The sequence below is a fragment of the Mus pahari genome, chromosome 14 (assembly GCF_900095145.1).
Source record: "Mus pahari chromosome 14, PAHARI_EIJ_v1.1, whole genome shotgun sequence".
Lineage (NCBI taxonomy): Eukaryota > Metazoa > Chordata > Mammalia > Rodentia > Muridae > Mus > Mus pahari.
This window is the reverse complement of record NC_034603.1, coordinates 68,750,026-68,759,524: the sequence shown is the minus strand read 5'-3', so window position 1 is coordinate 68,759,524 and position 9,499 is coordinate 68,750,026. Positions and strand designations below refer to the sequence as shown.

Below are 9,499 nucleotides of genomic sequence, written 5' to 3'. Positions count from 1 at the left end.
GGAGGCAGAGGCAGATGGATCTCAGAGTTTGAGGCCAGCCTGGTCTACAGAGTGAGTTCCAGGACAGCCAGGGCTTTACAGAGAAACCCTGTCTCTTAAAAAAAAAAAAAAAAAAGTTACTGGGTTGCAACTTTACAATAATAGCTGTAGGAAGTCTTTATCCATCTCTCTGCACCCCCACTTTAGGTACCGACTTGTTCCCTATGGAAATCATTCCTATCTGGAGTCTCTGACAGACAAGTCCAAGGTATTCTGGGAGACCGTTTGCATTGGCTTACAGAGCTCATGCTTATCCGAACAAAATGGGTTCTCTGGCGCCTCAGGATGAGGCTTAGAGATAGAGGACTTGCCTAAAGTACAAAAGGCCTTGTGTCTTTAAAAAGGCATAATTTTTATATCAGCTGACACTTTTCAGTGTCTTTCTCAGACTATCTCATAAGGAGCCAACATCTTGTTCAGACTTAGCTCTTTGGGGTTTACAGAGAAAAAGTGGGGTTTTTTTTTTGTTTGTTTGTTTTTTTTTATATCCTGTTGAGAGTCTGGCAGATGAGAGGAGAGCATGAACTCGAGGGTGGGGAATATACGGAAGTTCAGTACATTTCCATTGGTACTGAAGCTGCCAAGAGCTGGTGTTTGCCTGTTGCTTGGGGAGTTGTTGAGGGCTATCGAATTCATTGGCTGGTTATAATACGTGTTCTGGTGGGCACAGACAAAGCTTGGGTACCTGGAGGTAGGGGATGACTGGGGACATGCCCACAGCCAGTTCTTTCTTCTTGGGCAGGAGTTGCCGTTATACTGTTCTGGAGGTTTGCGGTTTTTCTGGGACAACAAGTTTGACCATGCAATGGTAGCTTTTCTGGACTGTGTGCAGCAGTTCAAAGAAGAGGTAGAAAAAGGAGAGACTCGATTTTGTCTTCCGTACAGGTAGGTGTTCACCCTGTATCCCCTAAGGGCTCAGTAAACATTCAGTAGCCAGGACTAACTGAATGAAAGGGCCAGTGAATGAAAACAGACAGTAAAAATGGCAAAAAAGAACAGACCGCATCACATGGCATTGATGGGCAGGGACTGAGGTGGTATTGCAAGCAGAACAGTGCGACCCCTGGTCCCAAGTAAAAAAATATTGTCTAGGGTACTGATGGAGATTTCCTAGGCAGAGCGCTAGATTGCAGTGTCATTTCAGAAAGGCTTTCCCTGCAGCCTTCAGAAATAGACGATGCTTCTCTCAGACAGTGTAGCAGCCTGGCATAGAGACTGACTAGTTCAAGACCCCAAGTTCAGAAGCCCTGTGAGATGCGGCCTGCCTGTAACCCTAGCACTCGGGCTGAGGCAGGGAGAATGTAGGTTTCTAAACATCATCTGTTTTATAGTGAGGAAAGACAGGGAAAGTTGAATTTTCTCACACCCAAATACAAAGTTTTTCTTTTTTCTTCTGCCTTTCTCTCTTTTCCATGAGTTGGGGGTGCCTAGGAAAACAGTGAAGAGTACTGTAGCCTTCACTCCCTCCTCTGTGGGTGTGTCCTCTCCTGTCCTGTACTCTGCCGTGACAATGGGGCTCTTGTGACAGCCTTTGATTTTAGGCTTTCAAGCATATCCAAAATACACTAGCGGTATTGCCAGGCGTTCTTTATTAGATAAAATGACGTGAATGGTCTCATGATCAAGTCCCTGCCCATTTGCCTGAACTGACTTAGGTTGGCTCTGTTACTAATGAGCTCTGCTATGTCCACTTGCAGGATGGACGTGGAGAAAGGCAAGATTGAAGACACTGGAGGCAGTGGCGGCTCCTATTCCATCAAAACCCAGTTTAACTCTGAGGAGCAGTGGACAAAAGCACTCAAGTTCATGCTGACGAATCTCAAGTGGGGTCTTGCTTGGGTGTCCTCACAGTTTTATAACAAGTGACCTGCTCCTTAGGGGATGCTTGCCTTCAAGGTTTTACACTTTGGTTGGTTTGGAAAGATGCTTTAAATTAAATTTGAGTAATATTAAACCACATGTTTACAATACCAAAATCCACAAAGGTTACTTTATTTTCAAATATGACAGATAGTTTCCAGAGTACAACACGCCATGTATAGCAAAGAACCCTGCCATAGTTTTGACTCAGCCCCATGCGTCCTTTCCCTCTTTCCTGAAAACAACTAATTTAAATTTGCTTTGTTTTCTTTTTTAAGTTGAATTGACATTAATGTGTTTTCACTGGATTTTATCTCTCTCAACTTCCTGCACTTAAAATTTGAAACAGCAAAGTTTTGAGATGAGATGCTTGTGGCACACAGTTGGGCGATGTGGGGAAAGGACACTGGGTCAGGAGTTGCAAGTTTAACTCCATCCTCACTTCTAGCGTTGAATGCCTACTGTGCTATCTAGTGGGACTACAAAATGCTGTTTGATATTGTTTCAGATGTGGAGAGATTTAATTATTTGTAATAAAGGATTTGCTATGGCCTGTTAATTACCAAGTAGTATGTCTGTATGTTTTTCCTTAAAATTGTTTTTCCTTAAAATTCTTAGTTCAGTAGAAATTCTGTTGAAACATGTCTTAGTTTAAAGAGAAAAACATAAACAAGAACAGAATGATGGTATTTAACCCTAGCACTCAGGAGGCAGAGGCAAGTGAACCTCTGAATTTCAGCCCAATCTGGTGTGTATAGTGAGTTACAAGGCAGCCAGGGCTGAATAGTGAGACCCTGTCTCAAAAAACAAACCAAACCAAACAAAACCAGCTGTAGTGGGAGCAAGGGAAGAAAGGTTACTTCAAAGAGATTCAGTCAAGGTCATTGAAAATGTTTTAAAGTCCACAAAAATACTTATTTCTATCTGATATTACCTCTTAGATTAACTTAGGAAAAATTAAAAGTATTATCAAACAAAAATGAACCAGTTTCATCATCAACTCCGTCCAATTCTTTGATGTTTTTTAGCCTACCACGACACAACAGATATGTTGGTCTCCCATAACTATCTCTGATGTAGAAAAAAATAACATGCCTGAAATTGGAATACAAAACACTGTTCAAAGGAAATTTGGAATTTTTGTACCCTGAATATGCAAAGGAAAGGGGGTCCAGTGACAAGGCAGTGCAGGTCAGCTACCCTCACGTGTTAGAGGAAGCAGCAGTCCTCAGAGCTCTGGCCGCTTTGTGGGGAACAGGCTGCTGTGGCGCAGGAGTGTTTGCTCCCACGCTGTGAGTCAGGATTGCGTAAGAGAACTCAGCAATGCTTTCCGAGGCAATGCCAGTGATGCTTTGCAAATGCCCTATAACCTTCAGAAAGATAGCTCCTATCACTAAATAATCTCAGCATTTAGTGTACAAACACTCACGTGCACACACACGCACACACACATACATACACAAACACACAAATACTTGAGTTCTCTCAAACCTCACAAGCTTTTCATTTTTCAGAATGTAGAGGGAAAATTAAATCCAGATTCCTATGTTGATGGCCAAGTGTTATTTCCCTGATAGCACTACCATGTACTCTCTCTGCTAGTAACTTGCTTCCCCCATAAAGGATATAGAACAGGGTCATAACTATAAATGGAAACGGAACATGGGCCTCTATTTCCAGTTTCATAAAACAGAAACATTTGCACCCTACTCTGGTTTTCCAGCCCTCCCTCCTTGATTGACCACCCAGCCCTTGGGTCCTGGCACCTGTCTAATGCAGTCTCTGTTCCTTTAGCCGATGGGGAGATGCTTTCTCCTGAATTCTGACCATGCTGGTCCTGCTCAATGGTGCATACCTGGCTCCAGCATTCATGGTTTTGGATGAAGGCACTTGCTGCAATGATTCCAACTGCCAACAGCATAAAGTCTTCCTTCACAGAGATAAACTTCTCCCTGAATAATTAAAACCATATTAATTTTGGAACGAGTATGAAATGTGATCCTAAACTCCAGGATTGTAGAATTTCAACTATGAGTTGTTCATGTTAATCATGTACTTTTTTTTTTTTAAGATTTATTTATTTGATGTATGTGAGTATCCTGTACCTGTCTAAAGATACACCAAAAGAGGGCATCAGATCCTATTACAGATGGTTGTGAGCCACCATGTGGTTGCTGGGAAATGAACTCAAGACCTCTGGAAGGTAGACAGTGCTCTTAACCTCTGAGCAATTTCTCCCGTCCAGAAACCTAATTTTTTTCTTTTCTTTAAAGATTTTTATTTATTTTATGAGTGTGAATACACCATCACTGTCTTCAGACACACCAGAAGAGGGCATCAGATCCCATTGCAGATGGTTGTGAGTCACCATGTGGTTGCTGGGACTTGAACTCAGGACCTCTAGAAGAGCAGTTGGTGCTTTTAACCCCTGAGCCATCTCTCCAGCCCCAATCATGTACTTTTTTGGGGGGGAGGGGGGTGGTTCGAGACACGGTGTCTCTGTGTAGCCCTGGCTGTCCTGGAACTCACTTTGTAGACCAGGCTGGCCTTGAACTCAGAAATCTGTCTGCCTCTGCCTCCTGAGTGCTGGGAGTGTGCCACCACGCCTGGCTAATCATGTACTTTTAAACACAGAAAAAAAATAAAATGGTCAGGTAATAGCTGATCTGCTGTCCCCATGTCCCCCAGCTCACCTGGGATTAAAACATGTACCTTGTGTGGCTCATAGGCCTTTGTTGTTCCATCTGCCTTCCTAACACATGTAATTGTGAGGCTTTGGCCAGTCTGACTTTACAGTAATCAAATACTTTTGACCACTTGCAGCCTTGTGACCAGCTTTTCCCCACTCAGGTGACTATAAAAGCAATCTAGCACTCCCAATTTATGGCAGGTACAAGGGAAGAACTAGAAAAGAATGTTAATTATTTGAAGTAATTTACATTTAATGGTAAAAGTTTCCCTGGGCTAACTCACCTGCATCTGGACCACATAATGGAAGTTAATAAAAACCAATTAGCCTGTGCTGGTTGTGCTGGTTCCCAGTGCTGGGTACCGGGTTTTCTAGGCAAGTACTCTACCACTGAGCTCCAAACCCCAAACTCTATTCACATGATCTGTCCCCTACTTTGCATCCCCAGAAGGAGCCTTCCCAAGAAAAGTTTCTTACCCCTGCAGCTGACTGGGTGTAGAATTCTCAATTGAAGCTCTCAATAGGCTCTCATAGATGGGTTCATGCAGAAGATAGACCAGGTCAAGGAGGGTCAGACAAGTTGCATGTAGTTGTGTGGCAGGGACCAAACAGCCATTGTACCCTACATGGAGTATGTACATGGAAGGAACATGAGTCTCGTTCTCTGGTCATGATCTTATGACATAAAGCTGTTTAGTTGCTAATGTTCTTCCTGACTGTTATGCTCCACAATGAAAGAAATGTTAGCAGGTCAGGGGTTTTTTGTTTGTTTTTGTTGTTGTTTTTTGTTGAGGCACAGTCTCACTTTGTAGCCCTTGCTGACCTGGAACTTTGTGTAGACCAGGCTAGCCTCAAATTTAGAGATCCACCTGCCTCTGCCTCCCAACTGTTGGGATTAAAGGCATGTGTCTGGCCAGAAGGTTAATTATAAAGGATAGATCTCCGTCTGAAATACATACATACAATTACAGTACCGTTGTTCTGTCTTATGCTTCTCCATAAACCCTTAGATCCTGTAATAAGAAAATGCCTAATGATTGGGGAATGGTGATGCACATGTTTAATCCTAGCACTTGGGAAGCCAGCCTGGTCTACAAATTGAGTTCCAAAACAGCCAGCTGTTACACAGAAGAAAAGGAAAGAGTGTCTAATGAATCCAAATAGAAAGCAGGTGCTAGGCCTCTGAGCTATCTCTCCTGACTAGTGCTGGAGGAACATTGTCAGTCATCCAGAAACACAGGCTCCCTTCCCACTGTTGCTCATTGGTAGGTTGTGTCTCCTGTTCCCAAATCCCTAGGGACATTTGTGGGTTTTGCCTGCTATGGAAGTCTGCAACCCACATCTGACATGTGTAATAAAGTACCTAGAACTTCAAGGAGCATCTCCACATATGCCAGAGGAGTGGGCAGATTGATTTGGAAGTTCAGCGACTTCAAAATATCAAGCTCTGACTCCAGCAGTTCTTCTTTGGTGTGTACATAACCCAGAGCCTGGAGGAAATTCAGGACTGTAATGTTGCTGACAATCTGAGCAAAGGGGAAAGCAAAGACAGAGGAGAGCCGCCATCAGGATGCAGCCATCAGGATGCAGGCCGGATGCCCTCCCTCACAGCAAAGCCCTCCAAGCCCACTACGTTATGCAAGCAGGATTACTTGCAGTTAAACCCCTATTCTCCCTTCAAGTTATGGCACTTGCTGAATTCCCTTCCCTTCTGTCTGGTTCTTCCTCCCTGCCCTCCCTAATTTTATTTCGATTTTCTTTGTAGCCACCAGATCCCACCTACCAGTTCCAATTATTCATTTTCTTTAAATTAACTTCCTTGACTCAGCAAGGCTGATGAGAGTCATTCTTAGCCCTGGATTTACACTATTTTTTATTTTATTTACTTTCCACTCTGTTTACACCTATTTACACTAGGTAAGGGATCCCTTGAGAGCACAATGTTTCTTACCGTGGTAGCCAAGCCATGGTATCTACTGAAGCACAGGGCCATAGAAGATACTCAATAAATATTTGCTGAATGAGGGATTTTACTGCACAGGCACTGTATAGTGATGTGGAAACATTTTATCCTTTTTAGGTGTAACCACTGGGTACCTTATGTAAACTGTCCTTAAGTCCAAGGGGAGGAAAGGTGACCTGTATGAATGATGGCACCTGTCCAGCAATTATCCTTTGGGAACAGAACTTGAGGCTATTTAATAACTGCCTCTGTGTGACTGTGTGTGTATTCAGGAGGCATGCTTAGGACGCATAATCACACTCTGGAATTCCCACATGAGTAGTATCACAGAGCTTAGCAGTGGGTTTCTCACAGGCACCTTCAATGAGCTGTTTCTTGCTGACACTTGGGTGCCCACAAGCCACCCAGCTCCTTACTTTGTAGTGGAAAGACAGTTTGCTGGCCAGCTGAACACACGACACCAAACGGAGGATGAACTTGTTGACAAGCTGCTCTTTCAGAGCCCTCCAGCTCTGCTGCTCACTGTCTTTACCTCTCAGCTGGAGTGTGGCTTGCCGACAGATGTCCTCTGCCTGCTTCACCATGAACCTGTAAGGGGGAAATAAAAAGAAGAGAGTAACTCACAGTGACACAGACTGCAGGGACTTTGTGTTGTAGACATGCCATATCTTACCCTGCTGGGTATCAAATACTGGCGAGGAGAACTACATTTGCAAGTAAAAAGAAGGGTGCAAGCCCAAGCAGCCTCCAGGTAAAGGGGCAACTAGTGCTGTGTGATGACCTAAGGATGCCAGCCATTCTGAGGGGCACCAGCACAAAGGCCTCATGCAAGAGCCTTACCTTTCTAGGATTTCTACAGCCTGGTAGCTCACCGATTTCTCCAGACACCATTGTTCAGACAGGAGAAAAACAAACTCTGCCAAAACAGGGAAGAAGAGCTTAATTCACAAGATGCAACCCAAACCACACTGTGAACCCTTGGCATCGTGTAAAAGCTATGGTGGAGCTGAGAGAGGAGGGTCAAGAGGGGAGAAAGATGAGCCTGGGACAAGCGGAGCCGAGCTCAGCTGCCTTTGCTGCCAATAGATCAGAGGCATGGAAAGGAGGCTGGCTCTGGGCCAAAGTCAAGGGCCCACCAAGGCCCTCGGTGACCGGAGCCTGCCTTTGAGTCTGGGCTGACAAAAGGTTTTTGGTCAGTTACACACAAACATATACCAGCTGGCCTAGAGACCGCCTGCTGGGATCCCCTAGCTCCAAGAGGATTCTTGGATGGATAAAAACCCTAAGCCCTATATTCTGTTTTCAGTGGAATGTTGGCAGGAACAGAAAGGTTCCCTCCTGGAGCGTCCATAGTCTTTATGACACTGTTTGTTTAGTAACCACCCTCTGCAGAGCTCCCATTGCTTTACAAACACAATTCACCTTGCAGCTGGTCACCAGCTCTCCACTGCCAGTTTGTTGGGTAAATCTCTAGTATTACTGTGGACTGACTTGTTTTGAAGGAACACCCCCAACTCAAAGAACATAGCCCAATTTAGAGGGAAAGAATCCTTAGGAGGTGGGGAGTGTAAGATATCTTGGCAAGATTTTATCCTGCTTCTGTTTCCCTTTGAAAGAACAGCCTCAGATAAAATTCTATTTAGCTTGCAATATCATTAGAGGGTGGAAACGAGAGTAAATGTCAGTTCTCAGGAAAGAAAACCGAAGACTTAAGAGCCTTTATCATTGATCAGCAAAGAATTACAGAGTGGGGATCTTTTACCCAGCTTCTATGCACATAATCATATTGTCATATGTCTTCTGAGAAAAAAATTGGACTTTCTTAGAAGAAAAACTATTGGACATGCCTATAATTGGCAATGTCTATAATTTCAGCAGGTGGAGCAGGGTCAAGGACATCCTCACATGGTAACTGAAAGTCAGCTTGGGCTACATGAGACTTAGTCTCAAAAAAAAAAAAAAATTAAGTCTACAAAAAAAAACTAAAACCAAGCTATCACAAGACACTTTAGCAGTACACTTAACACAAATCACAAATAGTTTTATACATAAAGCCTTCTTACAAAGATCACAGCCCTGATCATTTCCATCAAGGAAGAGAATTAAGCGCAACTCTGTTTATGGGCCAGACCTTTAATCTTCTGTTTGCTTGACCTTAGGCTATATTTCCTAATCCAGGAGATCCATGTTCCCAGATCCTTGATTTTGTTCTGTATTTGTTAAGACTTACTCAGTTTTTAGTTCCTCGAGGAACCTGAACTTGGTTTAGGCAGAAGGGACCCTGCTCTTGGCTTCTCCTCTGCTACTACATGCTCTACTGCATACAAAAGTGGATTACTGATTACAAGATCTTTCAGCCTCTGAGACACAGCTCCCCTCTCCACCTCATCGCTGCTGAATTTAACACTTGCTGTGCCACCTGCTCCTTCCACTTCACCCCCTCTCCCTGACGTTCGCAGTTTGCCTTCCACTGCTCCCAGTTTGGTAAGACAGTTACATCAAAAGCCAGAGACTATTCCAGACTGTTAAACAGCTCGGGCCCCTTCTAAGGTATCGCTTCTGTGGATACCCTGGAAGCATCTGAAACTGCTGACCACTGTCCTTCCAGAACTCTCCTGTTGACTTAAAAAAGTCTCTCCAACTACTGTTTGTTGGTGGGGTTTTGTTTTTTACTTTAAAAAAAAATTTTTTTTTTAAATTTTGTGACTGTGGGGGTTGAGGGGTGGGTGTGCATGTGCAGCAATTTTGGGTAACTGTTGGAGCCCCTGGAGCTGGAGTTAGAGGCAGTTGTGAGCTGCTTCCTGTGCGTGCAGGGAATTGAACTTGGGTCCCCTGGAAGAGCAGCACAAGCTCTCAAGTAATGAACTTTCTCTCCAGGCTCTTACTTTGTGTTTGTGTGCATATGTGACTGAGAGAGAGAGAGAGAGAGAGAGAGAGAGAGAGAGAGA

The 9,499-nt window shown here is 44.0% G+C and overlaps 2 protein-coding genes across 6 annotated transcripts in view; one reads left to right on the top strand and one right to left on the bottom strand.

The window, feature by feature from the left end:
* The window catches only part of Becn1 (beclin 1), a 15,120-nt gene extending 12,655 nt beyond the window's left edge, over positions 1-2,465 (top strand). Inside the window, exons 10-12 of one of the 2 annotated variants that reach the window (XM_021211503.2) lie at positions 187-247; positions 782-924; positions 1,737-2,465. In XM_021211503.2, the coding sequence (XP_021067162.1) occupies positions 187-247; positions 782-924; positions 1,737-1,905 (373 nt within the window). In that variant the 3' untranslated portion in view covers positions 1,906-2,465. The remainder of the gene's footprint in view (positions 1-186; positions 248-781; positions 925-1,736) is intronic. The other variant, XM_029546067.1, reaches the window with a different exon arrangement.
* Cntd1 (cyclin N-terminal domain containing 1) overlaps positions 2,017-9,499 on the bottom strand; it is a 10,572-nt gene continuing 3,089 nt past the window's right edge. For 2 of the 4 annotated variants that reach the window (XM_029546068.1, XM_029546070.1), the window contains exons 2-6: positions 7,392-7,467; positions 6,968-7,139; positions 5,952-6,114; positions 5,066-5,210; positions 3,186-3,851 (exon numbers count right to left, since the gene is read on the bottom strand). In XM_029546068.1, coding sequence (XP_029401928.1) covers positions 3,479-3,851; positions 5,066-5,210; positions 5,952-6,114; positions 6,968-7,139; positions 7,392-7,467 — 929 coding nt within the window. In that variant the 3' untranslated portion in view covers positions 3,186-3,478. Of the gene's footprint in view, positions 3,852-5,065; positions 5,211-5,951; positions 6,115-6,967; positions 7,140-7,391; positions 7,468-9,499 lie in introns of all 4 variants that reach the window. The other 2 variants (XM_021211506.2, XM_029546069.1) reach the window with 2 other exon arrangements.